Here is a 21189-nt window from a genome sequence, read left to right on the forward strand (position 1 = left end):
CTGCGGCAAGGATGGTATGGTCCACCCTGTCATATGCCTTTCCGAAATTAGTATATATGACGTCAATCTGTACATCATCACTTATAATAAACAATATGTAGTCAGTCAGTTCTGAAAGGTTAGTGATTAACCATGAGATAAGAAACCGTATTATGCATGAGTTATCCAAAATATTCCCAGAAATGATTCGATTGATATTTCTCTGTAGTTACGAATAAGTAATATGTGTTCAAACTCAAACTCAAAATATCTGTATTCATGTATGTAAACAAGTACACTTATGAACGCGAAGAAATCAGAACTAATGGAGTCTGTACTTACATACACTAGCTAAATAACCATTTTGAAAAGACGCAATTGACAGTTTATAAATTACTATCTGTGAATGTTTATTGATTTGGTGATACTTAAGTATTTCAATTACCTCAGTTCTAATAAGTTGAACTTTTTTTATCGCGCTCCTAAACAAAACTGCTATGGTTACAGATAACAGTAGTTTTCTAATGTAACAAAACTTAATTTAGATTACATTGTTGTGTTTAATAAATAAATAGAAAAACAGTATAGTTATACTATACTACACAAATAGCCGTTATTACTCGTACAATTCACTAAACTACTCTAAGTCCATGTCATTTACATTTTACACTAGTATTCGAAGTCGAAGAAGGAGTGAAGGGGACAATTTTCCAATTGCGCCCCGCTATCCCTTTTATTCCATCTTCCTAAGTTTCTGGCTCGTTCTTCTGGACCATTCCAAACAAGGGTCTTCTTGCCATCACAAATTCGGGCAATTCCACTTTAACTCTTTTGTATGTTTTACCACGTCTTTTATGTGTGTACGGCTTCGTATCACACCGTATTTAACTATGTCTTTAAGTTTCAATTGAACAATCGAACGCAAGTAGTTGGGATTCCCGGCGACTGCCTCACGTCAAAGTTCCCCAAAAACGTAAAAATCATGGTTGGCCAAACCAAAAAAAAAAAAAAGTTTGTGCTCTACCCCCACTAAACAGGCCGTGTGGAGTCGAATGCACTCACTCCACTCACTCCTGAAGTGATAGCTCTAACCGTTCCAGAGATAGCTTTCCCAAAACCCTTGCTAATTACTTACTAATCACCACCTTATCAGCTACGAATGCATCGTTATCTACTTTCCTACATTCACTAACCCGATCTATGGCTCTAAAAGAAAAATAGAATAAACTATGTCTAACCTAACCTAACCTACGGGTCTAAGCAAACAACAATAAATATACCTAACCTACATTAACACCATTATCTATAATAAAATTAGATGTAAGGGTTACATATTTAAATAAAACATTTTTATTCCAGGTATTATTCTTTTATTTATATGTCCATTATATTTCTATACAAATTTACTAGCACCGTATCATTGTTCTCTGAGTCACACGTAAAATTTCTAAGGAAGTCTTCTAATCTCATCCCCCTGAACTTGTAATATATGTATACCAAATAGTACTCTCCGCACACCGCCGATAGGTAATCCTGAACCGTAAGGCTATTGTATCTCCACATGCAACAATTCCTCCTTAAAAATCCTTCTATTGCTTCAATAGGTTTACGTCCAAACGAATCAAAGTATTCCCCAACTCTTTCAACGTTTATATGAATAGCCACCCAATGTGACCCCGGCTGTGAATCAGGGTCAAGATTGCATATAAGTGCTGGCACCTGAGCATACATCGGCAATCGATTTGAAGGATATACGTTGCTCTGGAGGCTGGGATGTATTCTACGAAGACTCATTTGCACTTCTAGTGTGTTCATACTTTAATACGCGTTTACTCCCCTACTCTTTCCCTCTTTTACTGACTACATTTATTACTATCAATTCATATTTGTACCAATGTATTTAAACACACATAATATGATCTCAACATAAGTAATGAGTCTCTTTGTAAAAAAGTAATGAAGGTAAATAAAAACCATGTCATATTCGATTACATTATATTTTATTATTCTTAATATTATAATAATTACATGCTTGACGTGATTGCTTAACTACTATAATCCACACATACATTTCTGTTCTTATCTATTTCTATAATATTTGAAAACTCTGCGTAAACTACACAGTTAATTGTTTCAGTCAATGCGCTCTCGAATCTTACTTCCATTCTTACACTACCATGGCGTACAAGATTCCAATGCACATTAGAGTTAGCCGACAAGTCAGGTGTTAAATCAAAAGCTAGTAAACAGTACCCATTTGAATATTGCTCCCTCGATATTCCATTACCTTCGTTAAGAAAATGTATACCGGTGCCTGAGTACAGGGTGTGGTATGCACTAGTAAATACATCGTTTGGAAATGATGGTTGTAACGCTTTTGAAGGTATCTGTTGACCATCTATATATAGGCTAAATGAGCAAATACCAAAATTTTCAAAGTTGAAAGGATTTTTACCATAACTACCGTTGAATGCTGTATTATTCACAAAACCTATAACACATCTCTTAGGAACCTGTCCTAAAAATATATTGTCCAGTGTTTTACCCTGCACACCAGATGGTATGGTCAGGACTTTCACTTCACCTCTTGTTATAGGATATTTAGCCGTAGTAGTGGCAAGAACCTTTTGATGAGCTATTAGTATTGATCTCTGCGTATTATTAAAGTTGCATCTGTTATACAGACTTTGTACTTATTATCTGCATTCTGTGACATGAGGTTAAATGTTTCTCTCGATCTAACTAATTTTATAGATAATTCGACCCCGTTAATGAGGAATTTATCTTGATTGAATATATCCCCATGTAAATGCCCAATCATTTCAACATCCTTACCATCCTTTGAAAGTTGTTGTCTTTTGTAAAAGCCCTTGTTTGCCTCATTAGTTTCATTCATTTTACCAGCTGTATCCTCGTACCACAAACCACATGTCAAATGTGATTGTTTGGCGGATGATGAATAATTTAATAGAGATTCTATGAAAGCACGATATGCATAAGTATTATTTGGGGGTGACACAAGTTTTTGGTTTAGGTAAACATCCAATTGGTTAAATAAAGAATGTAACCAATTATTGACTGGTGCCACTACATTAGCTACATTAACCGGCAGAACCGTCTTGATTTTTAATTTGATTTTGAATTTGTAGTGTATGCGAAAGGTCTATGTAATCATCTCCTGTACCAGGTACTTCGATGGGTCCATCATTTTCTGTATATTTCATATAAATAAATTGTTTTTAAAATATCAACTTAGTTTTATTCCTTTCCCTGAAGAAGACAGAAGTCAAAAAATAATGATTCATTTTATTCATCCCTTTGCTGCCATCGTAGCAGAACCTAGTGGGTGTGGAAAATCTAACTTTGTTGTAAATTTCATTAAGCATAAAAGTAGTATATGTAATGAGATTTTTTTAGAAATAACATGGTGTTATGATGAAATGCAGCCGCTATATAATATAACCGGAGTAAATTACCACCAAGGACTACCGGAATTGCATATGTTTGATGGTAAAAATCCACATTTGATTATAATAGATGACTTAATGAGGGAATCTGAGGGTCGAGTTGTTGATATATTTACAAAAGGTAGTCACCATAGAAATTTGAGTGTTTTTTACATAACCCAAAACTTATTTCATCAAGGAAGAGGACAGCGCGACATTTAACTTAATTCAAGTTATATTATTTATTTTAAAAATCCCCGTGTCAAAACACAAATACGATTTCTAGCTAGACAAGTTTCACCGGAAGATACCAAGTTTATTGAAGATTCATATACCGATGCTACTAAAGAATCTCATGGTTATTTAATGATTGATTTGAAACAAAACACTGATGATGCTCGCCGCATAAAATCTAAAATATTTGAATCTAGTAATTTTTGTACAATATATGTTCCTATGAAAAGGTATAAGTATCTTTGTAAACAGCCACTCTAAGTCAGTAATGAGCCATGTATCAACGAATAACAACGCATAAGGAATTGTTATCAGCTTTACATAAATTAAAACCCAAACATCGTAGGATATTATTGAAGTCTTGTAATAATCAAGAAATTAACTGTCTATGTGAATGTATTCACAATGTTTTACAAGGAAAAGTACCTTTAAAAGAGAATACAAAAACAAAATTAAAAAAAGTTAAAAATCTCTTACGTAAGGAAAAAGTTTTGAATACAGGAAAAATATATTAATACAAAAAGGAGGGTCCTTTCTTCCAATAATTTTGGGTACAATTCTAAGCACCCTTGTAAGTTGTTTTAATAAATCACAATGAACACAAAAAAAATGCTTCTTGTTGAGCAAGACTTTATTGATAAACTGAAACATCACAATGAAAATAAAGCAACACCGCAAAGTAGATTGGATTTAGAAATGGAAAAAATTATATCAAGTAAATTGGATGATCGCGAAAAATGGGCGCTTTATCTACAAATTTTACAAAGATACTTACATTACTCCATGGAAGAACGTCAACCTCAAGAAATAACAATAACTGAAAAGGTAATAAATGATAATACTAACGAAAACCGTAACATCAATAATATAACTACTAGTGAAAATGAAAAAATGTTAAATGTTAAACAACCCCCAACGGGTGAAGACATCGCATATGGGTTACAACCAAAAGAAATATTAAAATTAATTCCTAAAACTTATATGAGGAGGGGTGAATTATTGATGGATACAATAGTAAATAACAGATCGATTGCAATGGAATAAAATTGGAACAGTTTTCATAAGTGGACAAGAGATACCAGGGAGTAATATTATAGATTTAGTGAATGACATCTCACGACCCTCGAAGAGATCCGATCCAATCGGTTGGGAAATATTCGCCAAGTTTTTAAATAATATAAATACACCGCTAACATACATTGGTAATCTGAAAAGAATCAAATATATATCTGACCTTAATAGTAAAGATAAAACATTGATTCAAGAATCACCAACTGAGGTTTCTTCAACTCCAACACAATCTAAACACATCAACAAATTGAGAAACAAAAGTGATTGGGAGAAATGGACCCCGTATTAAAGTATCTATTATGATATATCACATCCAGCCGGTTACAGCAGTGTCAATAAGTTAACAAAGGCAATGAATGGAAAAATCTACGAAAGAACTTACATACAATATAATGATGGATATAAATATATTTTGTGTGTTATTGACGCCTTTAGTAAGTATGCTTATGTTAGAGCCATGAAAAAGAAGGATTCATGCACAATAATAACGTGTTTTACTAGCATCTTTGATGAGGCTAAAACTGTTCCTAGACATATTCAATCAGATAAGGGTACGGAATTTGTATCTTAGGATGTCCAAACTTATTTAAAACGTAAAAATATAAATTATTACACTACAAATAATCCAGATATAAAGGCAAGTATAGTAGAACGATTTCAGAGAACATTGAAAATGAAAATGTGGCGTTATTTTACACATAGGAATACTTATCGCTACACAGATATACAGATATTTTACAAGATTTGGTTAGTTCTTATAATCACAGTGTGCACTCTAGTAACAAGATGAGACCATGTGATGTTAAAATGTTTTTCAAAAAGGTTATGAAAGTAATTGGAGTAATGAAATTTTTATCATTACTTCGATTATAGATCGTTCCCCGTCGGTTGTATACACTTTAAACGATTTAGAAAATGAATCAATAACAGGAACTTTTTATGAGAAAGAACTACAAAAAATAACTTTTTCCCCCACTTCCGAATATAAAATTGATAAAATCATCAGATCACGTAAAAGCGGTATTAGAAAGGAAGTATTAGTTAAATGGAAAGGATATCCTAACAAATTTAATTCTTGGGTCTTACTGTCGAATATTAAAAATCTACAATGAAGGAAAGTTTCTATTTAACTTTACTCAGCAATAGTTCCACACAATATTTCCCGGGAAATTCAATTTTTTTTCAATTTTTTCTACAAAACTACCTAAAGCCATTACATTAGAAGGAGAATGGATGGTAGGTATAGTTGAGTTTCAATATCCCTCTACTATGTTCTCCGTGCAAGATCATGAAAATATCATATACATAAGTAAAAAAATTACCATCAATAACGAAGAGACCACAGTAATGTATAAGAACCATATACCAGCCACCAACTATGATAATATACAAAATAATCTTATTGCTTTAAATTCGAAAGAGAAAGTTAGTTTTCGCCAGGACACCGTGTCAAAGTTTGTCTCTGTTGCAGTAAAGGATCCATCTATAATTTCACTATCTCTATCACCTAATTTGAGCTTTCAACTTGGATTTGAGCCAGATACCAATTTAGTAAATCATAATATCGGTAAACGCCCTGCTAATCTACATTTTGGGTTACCATCACAATTATTTGTGTATTGCGATATTATAGAACCACAAATTGTTGGTGATGTCATGACACCCCTATTGAGAATTATAGCCTTAGATCCTGCTAAATACATATATGGTTCAAATAAAATGCATATATTTTCACCACCACATTATTTACCGGTAATGAGAAGAGAATTTGATGTTATTGAGATAGATATAAGAACAACCACGGGAAATGCGGTACCATTTCAATACGGTACATCGTGTGTGAAACTTCATTTTAAAAAAATATAATCTACATTTCCTTTTTAAAATGTGTACACCTCAAGAAACTTTTATATGTCCTTATGAACATTATTATTCGCAACAAGCTGGGTCTGGTATAAATGTAATCTACAAAGGAGCCTTACATCAACGTGGTCATGGTATCGGAAGTTTTCTTGGGGGGTTATTTCGAAGTGTGCTACCTTTACTCACTAGTGGTGCTAAGGTGATTGGAAAAGAAGCACTTAACAGCGGTATTGGGCTTTTGTCAGATGTTGTAGCTAGTCGTCCTATTAAAGAATCCATTAAAAATCGATTGAAAGAGGCTAGTTCTAACCTTAAACGCAAAGTTGATACCAAAATTGATAAACTTATGACTGGATCGGGTGTTAATAAGAGACGAAAATATTGTAATGAGCTCATTCGAGTTTCACCCCTCAAAGTGAAAGGCGCTTCAAAGAAAACAAGGAACAAAAATATTAATATTTCCAAGGATATATTTTCAAACTAATCATAATGTCATTTATTCATAATCATTCATGTGAGTGCGTTAAATCTGAATTGGATCTGTTTGCTCTTCCTTCCACACAAACAAGTATCGAATATGGACACTGGATACATTACAAACCAATTTCTTCATTAAGTGATGATGGACCCATCGAATTCCAAGTACCTGGTACAGGAGATGATTACATAGACCTTTCGCATACACTACTCCATCTCAAGGCTCAAATTAAAAATCAAAACGGTTCTGCAGTTAATGCAGCTAATTAAGTGGCACCAGTCAATAATTGGTTACATTCTTTATCTAACCAATTGGATGTTTACCTAAACCAAAAACTTGTGTCACCCCCAAATAATACTTATGCATATCGTGCTTTCATAGAAACTCTATTAAATTATTCATCATCCGCCAAACAATCACATTTGACATGTGGTTTGTGGTACGAGGATACAGCTGGTAAAATGAATGAAACTAATGAGGCAAACAAGGGCTTTTACAAAAGACAACAACTTTCAAAGGATGGTAAGGATGTTGAAATGATTGGGCATTTACATGGGGATATATTCAATCAAGATAAATTCCTCATTAACGGGGTCGAATTATCTATAAAATTAGTTAGATCGAGAGAAACATTTAACCTCATGTCACAGAATGCAGATAATAAGTACAAAGTCTGTATAACAGATGCAACTTTAATAATACGCAGAGATCAATACTAATAGCTCATCAAAAGGTTCTTGCCACTACTACGGCTAAATATCCTATAACAAGAGGTGAAGTGAAAGTCCTGACCATACCATCTGGTGTGCAGGGTAAAACACTGGACAATATATTTTTAGGACAGGTTCCTAAGAGATGTGTTATAGGTTTTGTGAATAATACAGCATTCAACGGTAGTTATGGTAAAAATCCTTTCAACTTTGAAAATTTTGGTATTTGCTCATTTAGCCTATATATAGATGGTCAACAGATACCTTCAAAAGCGTTACAACCATCATTTCCAAACGATGTATTTACTAGTGCATACCACACCCTGTACTCAGGCACCGGTATACATTTTCTTAACGAAGGTAATGGAATATCGAGGGAGCAATATTCAAATGGGTACTGTTTACTAGCTTTTGATTTAACACCTGACTTGTCGGCTAACTCTAATGTGCATTGGAATCTTGTACGCCATGGTAGTGTAAGAATGGAAGTAAGATTCGAGAGCGCATTGACTGAAACAATTAACTGTGTAGTTTACGCAGAGTTTTCAAATATTATAGAAATAGATAAGAACAGAAATGTATGTGTGGATTATAGTAGTTAAGCAATCACGTCAAGCATGTAATTATTATAATATTAAGAATAATAAAATATAATGTAATCGAATATGACATGGTTTTTATTTACCTTCATTACTTTTTTACAAAGAGACTCATTACTTATGTTGAGATCATATTATGTGTGTTTAAATACATTGGTACAAATATGAATTGATAGTAATAAATGTAGTCAGTAAAAGAGGGAAAGAGTAGGGGAGTAAACGCGTATTAAAGTATGAACACACTAGAAGTGCAAATGAGTCTTCGTAGAATACATCCCAGCCTCCAGAGCAACGTATATCCTTCAAATCGATTGCCGATGTATGCTCAGGTGCCAGCACTTATATGCAATCTTGACCCTGATTCACAGCCGGGGTCACATTGGGTGGCTATTCATATAAACGTTGAAAGAGTTGGGGAATACTTTGATTCGTTTGGACGTAAACCTATTGAAGCAATAGAAGGATTTTTAAGGAGGAATTGTTGCATGTGGAGATACAATAGCCTTACGGTTCAGGATTACCTATCGGCGGTGTGCGGAGAGTACTGTTTGGTATACATATATTACAAGTTCAGGGGGATGAGATTAGAAGACTTCCTTAGAAATTTTACGTGTGACTCAGAGAACAATGATACGGTGCTAGTAAATTTGTATAGAAATATAATGGACATATAAATAAAAGAATAATACCTGGAATAAAAATGTTTTATTTAAATATGTAACCCTTACATCTAATTTTATTATAGATAATGGTGTTAATGTAGGTTAGGTATATTTATTGTTGTTTGCTTAGACCCGTAGGTTAGGTTAGGTTAGACATAGTTTATTCTATTTTTCTTTTAGAGCCATAGATCGGGTTAGTGAATGTAGGAAAGTAGATAACGATGCATTCGTAGCTGATAAGGTGGTGATTAGTAAGTAATTAGCAAGGGTTTTGGGAAAGCTATCTCTGGAACGGTTAGAGCTATCACTTCAGGAGTGAGTGGAGTGAGTGCATTCGACTCCACACGGCCTGTTTAGTGGGGGTAGAGCACAAACTTTTTTTTTTTTTTTTTGGTTTGGCCAACCATGATTTTTACGTTTTTGGGGAACTTTGACGTGAGGCAGTCGCCGGGAATCCCAACTACTAACGCACCATAGCCCTTTGGCATACTCCAATCTTCTTCATTAGCGCCTTGTTGAAAATACACTTTGCATGTGCCACTTTGTATGCATGTGTCCATGAATGTTTTTTATACTTAAGTTTAATACGGATTTCAGAACTTCTTTTAATGCCCAAAATTGGTCCATGCTGCGTTTATTCGTCTGTTTGTTTCATCCACATGATGGTAATGACTAAACGATATTTGCTTCCCTGTGTATATGTGGTTCGGGGCAGAGACGTGGTATTGACAAAAACTAGTCGTACTTTGCTGTTAGTCATAATTTTAGTTTTGGAGGTGTTCATTTCTAGGGCAATACTTTAGCAGCATAAGTAAATGTGAGTGATACCGCGAGAAACATATTTGCAGTTTGCGCTCGTGTAAGCTTCGAAATTTAAAAAAAAAACTTAATATTTAGAAAAGGTATTAACTTAATATACTTAGTCTGGCCATAAATATTATTACAATTAAAAAATTAACAAAATATTCCATTTTAATTTAGTATCTGTCATTTTTATATCACTGATCAATGGGTTTTCTCATTTGGGCGTCAATACACTGTAAAATATTTTGCGATATTAAAATGGAGTGTGCTGATATAGAGAACTGAATCGCTGTGATTGCATTACACAAAGTAGGTATGGAGCCAATTGCCATTTTTAAAACTCCCCATAAACTTATATTAGTAAAATATTTGTGTACTATATATGTGTCTATTAATAGGTACAACGAGACCTCCTCTGTTTGTGACAGAAAAAGATCTGTCCGTCCACTTAGTGATCGTACGAAAAAGGTAGTCAAAGCGGTAAGGGAAAGAATTCGAAGTGCGCTAGGTAAAAAAGCTTGGTCTACCCGATCTTAATCCGCTGGATTATGATTTATGGTCAGTTTAAGAGAGTATGGCTTGCTCTAGAGAGTACTCAGTACGGCATGATAATTTTGAGTCCCTAATACAATCCGTACGATTGGCAGTGATAATAATTTTCAGGTAGCATTTTTTCAATGGAAAGAGTGCATGCTTCTATTGATATCTCATACGGCCTCAACGTTTAAATTACTTTATTGCAGCCAATGGAAACCACTTCGAATGAGCTTTTTATATTTAAATTGTTTTTTTTTATATTTATATATTAAACTAATACAAAGTAAAAGTAATAAATGTTATTTGCAATAATTTTTTTTTTACTATTTGTCAGTATTTATGGCTAGACTAGGTATATATATATAAAATCTTTATTTTTATTACCTTCCGAAACGATAATTAAAACATCAGCCTAATCACACTAAACAAAGAATAACTTTAAAACTCGAATTAAAATTGCTAATTGAATTTAACATTTTAATTGGTCAATTATCGCAGCCATTCACATTATTCTATTCTTGTTAGGTAATTGAAACTCATTTCAATTCATTTGACAAGTATTTAATATTGCAGCGTTATGTAAGTGTACTTTTTCAGGTCATTAAACACACCATAACTAACTGTTGAAGTGGTCAACCAGTAATAATATACGGATGTATCGTCACAAGGCCATGTACTTTCACCCAATGGCATGTTTGATGTATTACACAACTCATCGGCTTGCTGATAGCATTTATATAAGAGATGTCGTCAGTTTGTCTACTTACTGCTGATGTTTTGTGAATGGTAAACGATTCCCGATTTCCGCTTTTCCAATACTTAAATATCATAATTTATTTTGACATTGTCATGCCTAGTTTTATATGGCTGATTGGGCAGATTTTTATAATTGATCGATTTAAATGTAAATTTCAATTAAATGATTTATTTTATTTGATTGCAATGTGAGATATTTTTGTTTATATATTTCTTATTGTTGTGATATGAGTTGGTTTGAGAAACCAAAGTTATACTCATTCATATTTTTGCAATATATATGCGTGTCGGAATTGATTAAATATTACGCGAAAAGGGTTTTAAAATTACAAACAACTAAACCCACCCAAGTAAACAGTTATATAAAAATATTTGTTGTAGAATTGTAGTGGTGCGTGTGTTATTGTTGTATTTTTTCGATAACAACACCTAGTATGGTTACTAACCAATGTAACCATGTTGCATTTTGTAGTTCAGTAACGATTCTGCCTTATTTGAAATTTTCAATTCGTTGATTGCGTACAAAATGATAATTAAAAATGTATTTTTATAAATTTAATAGACTTTTTCAAAGTTTCATCTAAAAATTATTGCATTTTTAATATAAAAAGCTTTACCCACGCGGAGAGATGACAGATTTATTATACATATACATTTTCTACTGAAAGATCTACGCAAATATAATCATTTTGAGAGATATATAATACACTCACGAAAAATTAAAAAAACTGATATTACAACTGCTTAAACAATATTAAATTATTCCTTAAAACTTATCGAAACCAATAATTACAATCTTAACATATCTATATAAAACCACTTAGTAGACCTAGAATCATTATATTTAGTATAAGGCGTATAATTTATGTAATAATTAGCATTTGGTTAGAACAGAAGAATCCACTTCCGTGGACCTACCCAGATTTTTTGGCCTACGACTGTGCTTCCGTGCAAACTCGTTTAGATGTTGACCTGTTACATGAAAAGAGATATTGGTGTTTATGACTTATGATTCACGGAGCAGGTTTGATCCACGCGCCGACGTCAAGCGGCTTGTGCGCCGGATGCGCTTAACATCCGCCGCTGTCACTACAGGTTGCTATTGGCAAATATTACGACAAATATCTTAAATGTTCTCAACATAAAGTGTTCTGTTAAAACAAAAATAGGCCAGAATCAATTCAAATGTCCTCGCAATGGTTTTTCCTTTGGGATGACGAGGAGCTATTAGCGTGTTATTCTTTCGTTTATAACGTAACCTTTTACTTTAACCCTTTTTTTAACTAGGCAACCGGGCAGGAGGCACCAGGTCATTAACAATTATACAACCACAGATGTTGAATAACACGGGTGGAATCTGAATTCTTATTTATTTAAAAGGAATATTCATCCGTATAGTTTGAGAACAAGTTGATTTGATTAAATAAAAGACACTGCATTGAGGAAGTTAAATACATTAAATCATTAGTTCGTCTCTTTTATGTATAAGTAATTATTTCTAGAGAAGAATTATAGAGAAAACCAAAGCGAGATCTGTAAACACAGAAACCTTTCCGGTTGTTTCGAGGTCAAAGTATGAAAACCTCGTTTCTCATTATGTAAATTTTATTTGAAAATTTAAAGAAAATTTGTAGAAATGTTAGAAATAATTTTCCAATGGTAGTTATATGTTTATGAAAAATATTAGTTAATGTTAACAAAGACAATCGAGAAAACCAATACTTAACGTTTAAATTTAATAGTATCATCTGTTATATGCCATGTACAAAAAATTTAATCTGTTTTCTACCACCAGAGTGCGTTGATCTGTATTGTATACAAAACGATGCAACTCTTTAGATAACAGAGTAACAATATTTCATTTTTATTTGAAGAATATCTTCGAGCCTTCTTGCCTTCGCGGTACACTCACAAATACTAGAACGGAGCCTGTAGGTTCGACAAAACAGTTATTATTAATTAACAGAAGTCTAATAACATACTTTTCATTGAATAACGGGAACGTGGGGACGCATTTACATAGATTTACCTGACAGGGTTTTAAATAATCAAAAAGTACTAATCATTTAAACCTTGGATTTCAAACTATAATTAAGGCTGATTTTCATAACAATAAAACTGATATCGGTAGATAGGTAATCTCTGTCATGATATTCTTTAATAAGTTTTATGTGTTTTTGTATACGTAAATTAAAAAATATTTTATTTATAATCATTTATTACCGTTTATGGGATTGCGATTATAAGCTAGCAACCAAGCTAATAGCTTGTTCATGGCGTCTGGGTCCTCACACTGTACCTTATAGCACTGCTTTTGTTGCCCTCCGATTTGATTGCTGTTACCAAAAATTATACATCATAAAATATTATCGCAGTAATTTATAAACATTTGTTTGCGGTTCTCAATTACAAAACTTTACAAAACTTACGGTCAGTGAGGAACAGTATTTCGCTCATTAAAGTATGTACGCTCATATGTAGTGCACTCACCCAAGCATATTTATAGCATGCGGTTCAGGAACTGAGTTTGTTTTATTTTTTTATTGAGACCACGAATGTCTACTCGCTCCAATCCTAACCTCTCTCCCTTCATATTACCTGTACTAACCGATAATAGTTTTTTTCTGAATGAATTTCACAAAGCAACCGTCGTTTACATCGCTCACTTATGTCGGGCAGTCTTTTATCCGCACGTCGTGAAAAATGGTTTCCATAACTGAAACAGTTACAATTGAATATTTTTAAATGTCTCAAAAGTGTATTTAATTTCTGGCAAATTATAATGGAAGTCATAAGAATCAAGAAAACGGCGAGAAGAACACCACACCCAGGCGAGATTGATATATCATTACTTTAAAGTTGCCTTCCATAATTACAATCCATGAAAATTTAAAATTAGCAAGAAATAGTTATACTAAGAGAGTTGTAGTCGACGAACTCGTAGTCAAGTTATTTTTATACTACCCGTCAGAGAAAGATAAAGTTTTAGGTCGATTATGGTGTGGGCCCGTCAGCCTAACATATATCGAGATCGTTGCGTATTTTAAATAATTTTGCATGTTTGTCGTAATATTTTGAATATGTAGCATGTTACTCGGTGTTACGTTCGTAGCCAACGCTAGGTGAAAACGGTTTATGTAAGAAATTCTGCGTGTGCAGTTTGCGTGCGGATGCAAGCCACATCCGCGTAAGCTCGCTAGATCGTTAGGATTTCATGGATTTATATAATTCTCTTATTTTCCTTTTAGCTTTCCCTTCAGGAATGAATCATTAATATGAGACTCATTTACCTTTTACAAAAATATGGTCTACAACTCGTATTACAACTCGATTCAGAGCTTTCACTCATTGTATGTACCTAATTAAGAAATAACACATATACGTTTTATGTTTCAGGAACATACATTGTATCGGCCTTTTTTTCAATCTTTTCAATGGAATCTTTAAAACTTACTTATAATTATTATTATCAGTGGATTCTAACGTCACGATGCTTGGAGTAAGGGCTGACACGATTATGCCGATAGGCAACAATGCTGTTACTAAGTTGAGAAGCCCCTGCCACGGATTTTTCCTGAAATATATAGTTTTACAATAAATGTTAAACTCAAACTCATTTACATAACTCGACGAAAAATTATTAATCCGGGATTGGAACCTCTAAACGCTCTGATTTAACAGACAAATCGTTTTTCCATTCAATGCTTTTTGTTTTGTCGCGTCTTATAGAAATGAGTTGTGATTAAGTATGTTTTACAAGGCCCGCTCGATAGGATAAAATTAAGTGTTATGTAGAAATTATTATCGAGTAACATAGTCATAACATGTCAAAAAGAAAAGAAGCTGCCCACGACACAGGAGATCCTAGTGTTGGAGGGTGGTGGTGGTGGAGGGTGTTTGGGGCTAGTGCAGTTTCTTTTTAACTAAATATGTTTTTTTTTATGTTTATTAAAGTATTTTCTTTTTTTTCTTTCCACATACATAACAATTTTAAGTTAATTTTAGTTAATTTATGGATATTGCTATAAAGAGAAATAAAACATAGTCGAAATTGCTTAATCGCAATCGGATATTAAGTGAACAAGATAAAGTTATCAAAGATTTGGCGGAAGCTATAAAAGTAGTTTCTATCACTTTTAAAATGGCGTAGAAAATTTAATTTACAAGCAACCTTCCGCAGCTTTAATTACGTCAATATTACCATAAATCTATTTGCTCATACAAGCTGCTGATATTTTTAATTAAAATAAATATCTCCTACATTGGAGAAAAAGTACTTTGGACTACATTTTTAGGTCGTTCTTCATGGATAGGTCACAGATACATCTACACAATGGCTCAACCAGGAGGCAATAAAGCTAGATGCTACAAAAAATGAGTTTCATACGATAGTGTGGAGTCAATTTCCACCCTTAGACGCTCATTTGGTCCCTTGTGCGTCCTCCCAGTGGCGTTTCATATAGTACATATTTCACTTAGTCAAATTTGAATCACAACAAACAAACCTATAAAGCATTGCTTCAAATATATAAAGCCAATTACTGCGCAAGGGCACTTAGACTTTCATCACTTCGATAATTAAATCGTCGGATCAGTGAAAGGATACATTTGGTTAAAATCTGAGCTCTTTGAGGAATTGCCGTGTTTAGTGATGTTAAATTAATAAATATGTTTTATTGAAATATTACAACAAATAACAATTCGACTTAGGACATTAGGAAATAAGCGTACCAACTCTTAATAGGATGGTGACGCACTCGCGAGCCGTCTGGCAGTGGAAATGTGCATGGTGTCACTTAACCTAAGCTGCTTTTGGCTTGTTTGCCCCCTGTTCTATAAAAAAAACAGAATACACATGCGTAATGGTTTCGAGCCAACAAAACAGAGCTTAATCCTCGCGTAATGCAAGGTAATGCTCCAAAACAAATATTTATACTTATAATAAATCGCAATGGAAATATATTAAATACCTCATCTGAACTGATTATATTTCAAATAGAATAGAAAAGATACTAAAATTGTAGGATATTGTACAAAACTTTTCTATAAAGCAGTACTTTATTAATAACTTTGATATATGTAAATAAAATAACAGTTTTTTAACAACTAATTAATATTATACATATAATTAAATGTATCGATAATTTTGCACAACACCAGACCGATCTAGTGTAAAACTTGCTCATCAGTGAGCTTTCATTCACATCCGTAACTGATTTTTAACGCGTCATTACATTAAATAATTAATTATAACGGCTTCAATTACACATAGCAAATAAGTCTTTATATTTAGATTATAGGTTACGTTAAGATAATAAACAATGTTATGATATTTTGATTCAAGTAGCATAGTTCAGTTAATAATATGTAGAAAACGCATTTTTAAGGTAAAGGTAGTTTATTTATTCACACAATATACATATATATAATTGTATCAAGTATTTTTCGTATTCTTATTCGAACGATGCATGTGTGTCCGAGTGCCACCGAATTCCATACAAGTTTAATTACTAATCTATATTATTACATATTTTTGATAGCCAAGGTACAGCAATTGTTCGTCTTAAAAAATAGACATCTTGTCTGTTTGCTACTTAAAGAAAGATCATTATTTATTTGAAGGCTTGATTATTCTTTATATGTTTTTATTTTATTGGTAACATAAGCTATAAATATATTATATAGATTAATTTTTGTCCGTTTACTCAGCGGACAATTGAGGCGTAGGCACTGGAGCACTGCCGGATTGTTTTTCTTTCGTAACAAACAACAGTTCTTTATCAGGTGAACTCTAAGTGTGTTGTGAGTTGTAGTATGAATAACGTTGGATACCTAAGCATAAAACCGAGCGAAATGGTATAGCCATTTCATCCGGTCTGTTTTACAGTGTACATTCTACAATACAGTTGCCTGATGAATTTGTGTTAAACCCGCTCCAGCCTATATTTTCTTTCACGAGGAGCCCAGATTGCGCCATTATGCTTCAGATCACTTTTAATTAATGAATCATACAACACAATCATGTACTGTGTACGTAGCCGTAGTCTATTAGAAACTTAAATATTTTTTATCTATCACGATGTGGAATGTACAATTAATTTGTTACGTAGAAAGCTTTCAAGAAAAACGCCCTTAAAGTGGCACTGAGGGTACGGGAGTCTGAAACTCTAAATCGTTGACACTTAATCCACGGGAGATATAGTACATAAAGAAGCCTAAATCAGAAAGTAGAAGACCGCTTACGAAACTGTTTAAATTTCGCGTGGGTGATGTTCAACATTAATAAATACAGTTTTTACTTGGAGTAATTTATCTTCGTACATTGTATCGTTTCGTTATCGTAGGACATCGTAACTATAGAACGTTGTTTTTATTGATTTCAGTGGAATTATATTATTTGAAAATATTTTCAACTAACTAAGAAGGTAAAGACAGAAAGAATCTCTCTTTACCTTTAGTAAAGTATACTTACTTCATGTCATGATCCAATCGTAGGATTTATCATCTCCTGTTGTGTCGTTTAATTCAGTGGAAAACGAAATCTAGTCATCAGACCCATGTGATCACACGCCACGCTTAGTTGGTGGTGATCATTTACACGATTTGGCAACGACATATGTGTTTAGAAACATAATTTAAATACCTTTTCTTAACTTCCTTTTCTTTTCCATCGTTGAATTCTAAGCTAAAGTCGTCATGTCCATCAGATGCCGGTTTGTCTCTGAAAGGGTCTGGAGACTTGTATAGAGTTCCAGCTGGAATCTTAACAGGAACTTCTGCGGTTGGTTTCGAGTCATATTCGTATGCTTTAATTGGTTTAAAGTCGTTTTCGAATTTATATGGGCTGGCCTTTGGGTGATTGTAGTCTAACTTAAAAAAGTTGTTGGAACTGGAATAGTATTTTAAATTTTTAGTTTTTTTAATAGGAAATAGGACCGACGACTCTGCATGCCTCATCATATAAAATAGGAAATTTTAAAATATTTTTTAACGTTCATAACTGCGATTTCGTCATTTACACATAGTTTCGAGTACTTACAACTAGTCGTGGTCCGTTAGAACTCTGACTCGTATAATATATGTAAATCATTTAGTTTTATTTAAATATGTCGTATTTGCGTAAACTTATGACAATATTAACGTAATCATTCGGACACGATTTTTAGATCCAAGATATCGGTTCCCTTACGATGTTTTTCTTTACCAGGATCTCCGGAATATTTCATAATTGATAATCCATCCAGTGGTGCATTAACGTTGCTTATTTTAAAGGATTAGACGAGTACCTATAATTCTAACTCGATTTAAAAACTAAAAACTTGAATGCTATTATAAATTTTAAAATAATTTAAGAGTCTATACTGACCTTACAAAGGACGAGGAGCCTTTGTCTGGAGTAAAAGATCCTAGACTCTTCCCGGTAGGAACAACAAACGAGCTTTCAACATAAAAACTTTCCAATTGTTGACTTGGTTTAAATTCCTTATCTTTTCCCTTTGATTTTGAAACAATTTCCTTAACTTCCTCCTTTGGTAGCGTTAATACAGCGTCAACTTTCCAAGTTGTAGTTTCAGTTTTTGCGCTTTTTACATTGGTAGGTTTTTCTTTATTTTCTTGAGATTTTTCTATTTCATTAGAGTCATGTGCATATTTATCAGTGATATTTGATATTACTTCCGTACTTTCTTTAGGAATGTTTGTACTATTAACCGGATATAACGCAGTAATGTTTAAGTTCTCTTGGACGCTTTGAACTTTGTAGACGGCAATAAGGAGAAACACTGCCACAGATATCTGAAAATGGAATTATTATCTCTACATAAAGTTTAGGCTATATAAAATTCTATTGACTAGAGTCGTCTTGATTCGAAAACTGCTATGAAATGTAATTGTGATGTTAATTCATTCAAAAATTCAGAATTTTCAATAATGTATTTTGTTGTTTATATAATAATCGCAGCTCCCATTGACCCATAAAAGTTAGCAAAAAACGGAAAGACGTAATAAGTTGGTCGATCGGTTACATCACAACCACGCTTCACACTTTCACCGAAACCAAACAGTATGTCACTGACCGCTACCACGTCAGTAGGCACACGCTTGGCTTGCGGTTTTTTACTCTATAGTTGTTATTAAATTAGCTAAAATTGGGTCTGAATGCTTTATATGAATATGAATGAAAGGAATTGTGTGTTTTTGCGTGATACAAAGTAAGTACATTTTACATACCACTGCACACACGGGCAGACGTAATGTTCTTGGATTGATCAAAATACGATTTTATGAAAGTATTTTTTATTAATATTTAAACTAACCCAATGCCAAACCCACGATTATTACATTAATTAGATAAATAAAATTCAAAACCGTAAAAGAATTTTAGTTAGGTACATATAATTGTACATCAGCTTCCATTTATTTATTGTCTGTAATTAATTCCTTATATCGACTTTAAATAGTGATTAATAAAATAATGGCTTCAATCTAGTTAAGTCAATTTTAAAAACCTTGTAATTTATTTATTACGTTATAACTTCATTAATAATGATTTTTAAACGTATTATGTTCAAGATAAGTTTCCCTTCGGATCCGTAATTGTGGTTCGTTTACAAAGATAATCCAATAAAGGAGACTATATCACAGACGAGCTAAGGGTAACCTTTGACCCTTAACCATTTCTCCAACTTTCTCAACGACTCTCGATTCTATTCCCTGCTAAGATTACTGATGATTGCTGAATAAATTGCCGCAAAAACAATACAAATGTAATAGTAATGATTGCACACATCGAATATTGTAAGCGAGAATCAGGGAGGCAATTCATTGAATAAGCAGAAATGTAGATGAAAATTAAAACAAAGGTAAAATAATATGTATTTGCGTTTAAATATATCATAAACCTGATACAATGTTCAAATACCATTACCAAGACTAAAAAGTTATTTATTTTTTTACTTTACGATAATATCGTTATTATATCTTATTATCTGATGTCAATTTCGTCGCCAAACGTTTTGGAATCAGTACTCTCGATTGTTGAAGGACCCTTAATCGAATTCGTTTGGACTTCACTTCGCTGTCTCCACACAGTGGTGATGCGCAGCAGAAAGTGTCTAATGAAACGTTTAATAGCGTATGAGTAGTAAAGTTATAAGATCCAAAGGATATCAAGAAAATATAAATAGTAAATGATACGACCAAACTATTTAAAGAATATAAATACTTTTTCTCTACTGAAATATATCCCATGTTTTTTTTTAAAGAACGAGAGGTAAAACTGACTGTATATAATCGGAGAAGAAATTTGTCACCTTTTCAGCCATTAACATATCCCAAAAACGAAAGCGCCAAGTAGCACCTTCTAATGACAGTTTTTGCGGTTTGCAAACTGTAATTATTATACAACATCTGGTAATTTCAATCTCGCTTCGAAACAAAAAAGGAAAATGTAATCCGAATAAGTGAGTGAGTGATAATCATATGTTGCTATAATTTTTTCACTTTCACCGAGAGAATCAAATCATCTGTACTATTTACAAAATAAACCCACAACATTTTTTAATATAAGTATTTGTTTATATTTAATATATAACAATTATATACCACTAAGAAATATTTATAATCTATTTATCACAAACGTTTCTCCGTCTTTTTTATCACTTTATATGCCAATAAATAACTTTCTGTGCCAAGCCTAAACAAAATAATTTTTATATTTCGTAGATTTTTTTTCCATTAGAAACGGGAATTTGTCGTTCGTGTACTCATTTTCAATGGATTCGGTTCCGGGGAAAAAGGGTTTTTGTAATTAAGTCCTATAAGGCGTACTTCAAAGTCTGTCCTGTTTTACGTTTTGTGGGAATCCACAAATACTGCGTATATTACCGAAGAGGCCGCAGTTAAAGTACTTCATAGTTAATATACTTGCGCTAGTACAAAATACAATAGAATGGTGTAATTAGGCACAGATAAGGCAAGGAATTTGTCGGACAGGTGCAGTGAAAGCGAGCTGTGGGAACCGACTCGACCATTTGTCGCTGTCTCACTGCC

General features: G+C 33.1%; 1 protein-coding gene across 1 annotated transcript; it reads right to left on the reverse strand.

Moving 5' to 3' along the window:
• Nucleotides 1-11959: 11959 nt before the first annotated feature.
• On the reverse strand, nucleotides 11960-20468 carry LOC123714417. Its single transcript, XM_045668658.1, has 7 exons — nucleotides 20451-20468; nucleotides 18506-18933; nucleotides 17783-18028; nucleotides 14594-14713; nucleotides 13748-13855; nucleotides 13439-13475; nucleotides 11960-11968 (listed from the first exon to the last, which is right to left on the reverse strand). The coding sequence occupies exons 1-7, from the start codon at nucleotides 20466-20468 to the stop codon at nucleotides 11960-11962; spliced, it is 966 nt and encodes a 321-aa protein (XP_045524614.1).
• Between the last annotated feature and the right edge of the window lie 721 nt (nucleotides 20469-21189).

Source organism: Pieris brassicae, chromosome 9, assembly GCF_905147105.1.
Source record: "Pieris brassicae chromosome 9, ilPieBrab1.1, whole genome shotgun sequence".
In the NCBI taxonomy this organism is placed as follows: domain Eukaryota; kingdom Metazoa; phylum Arthropoda; class Insecta; order Lepidoptera; family Pieridae; genus Pieris; species Pieris brassicae.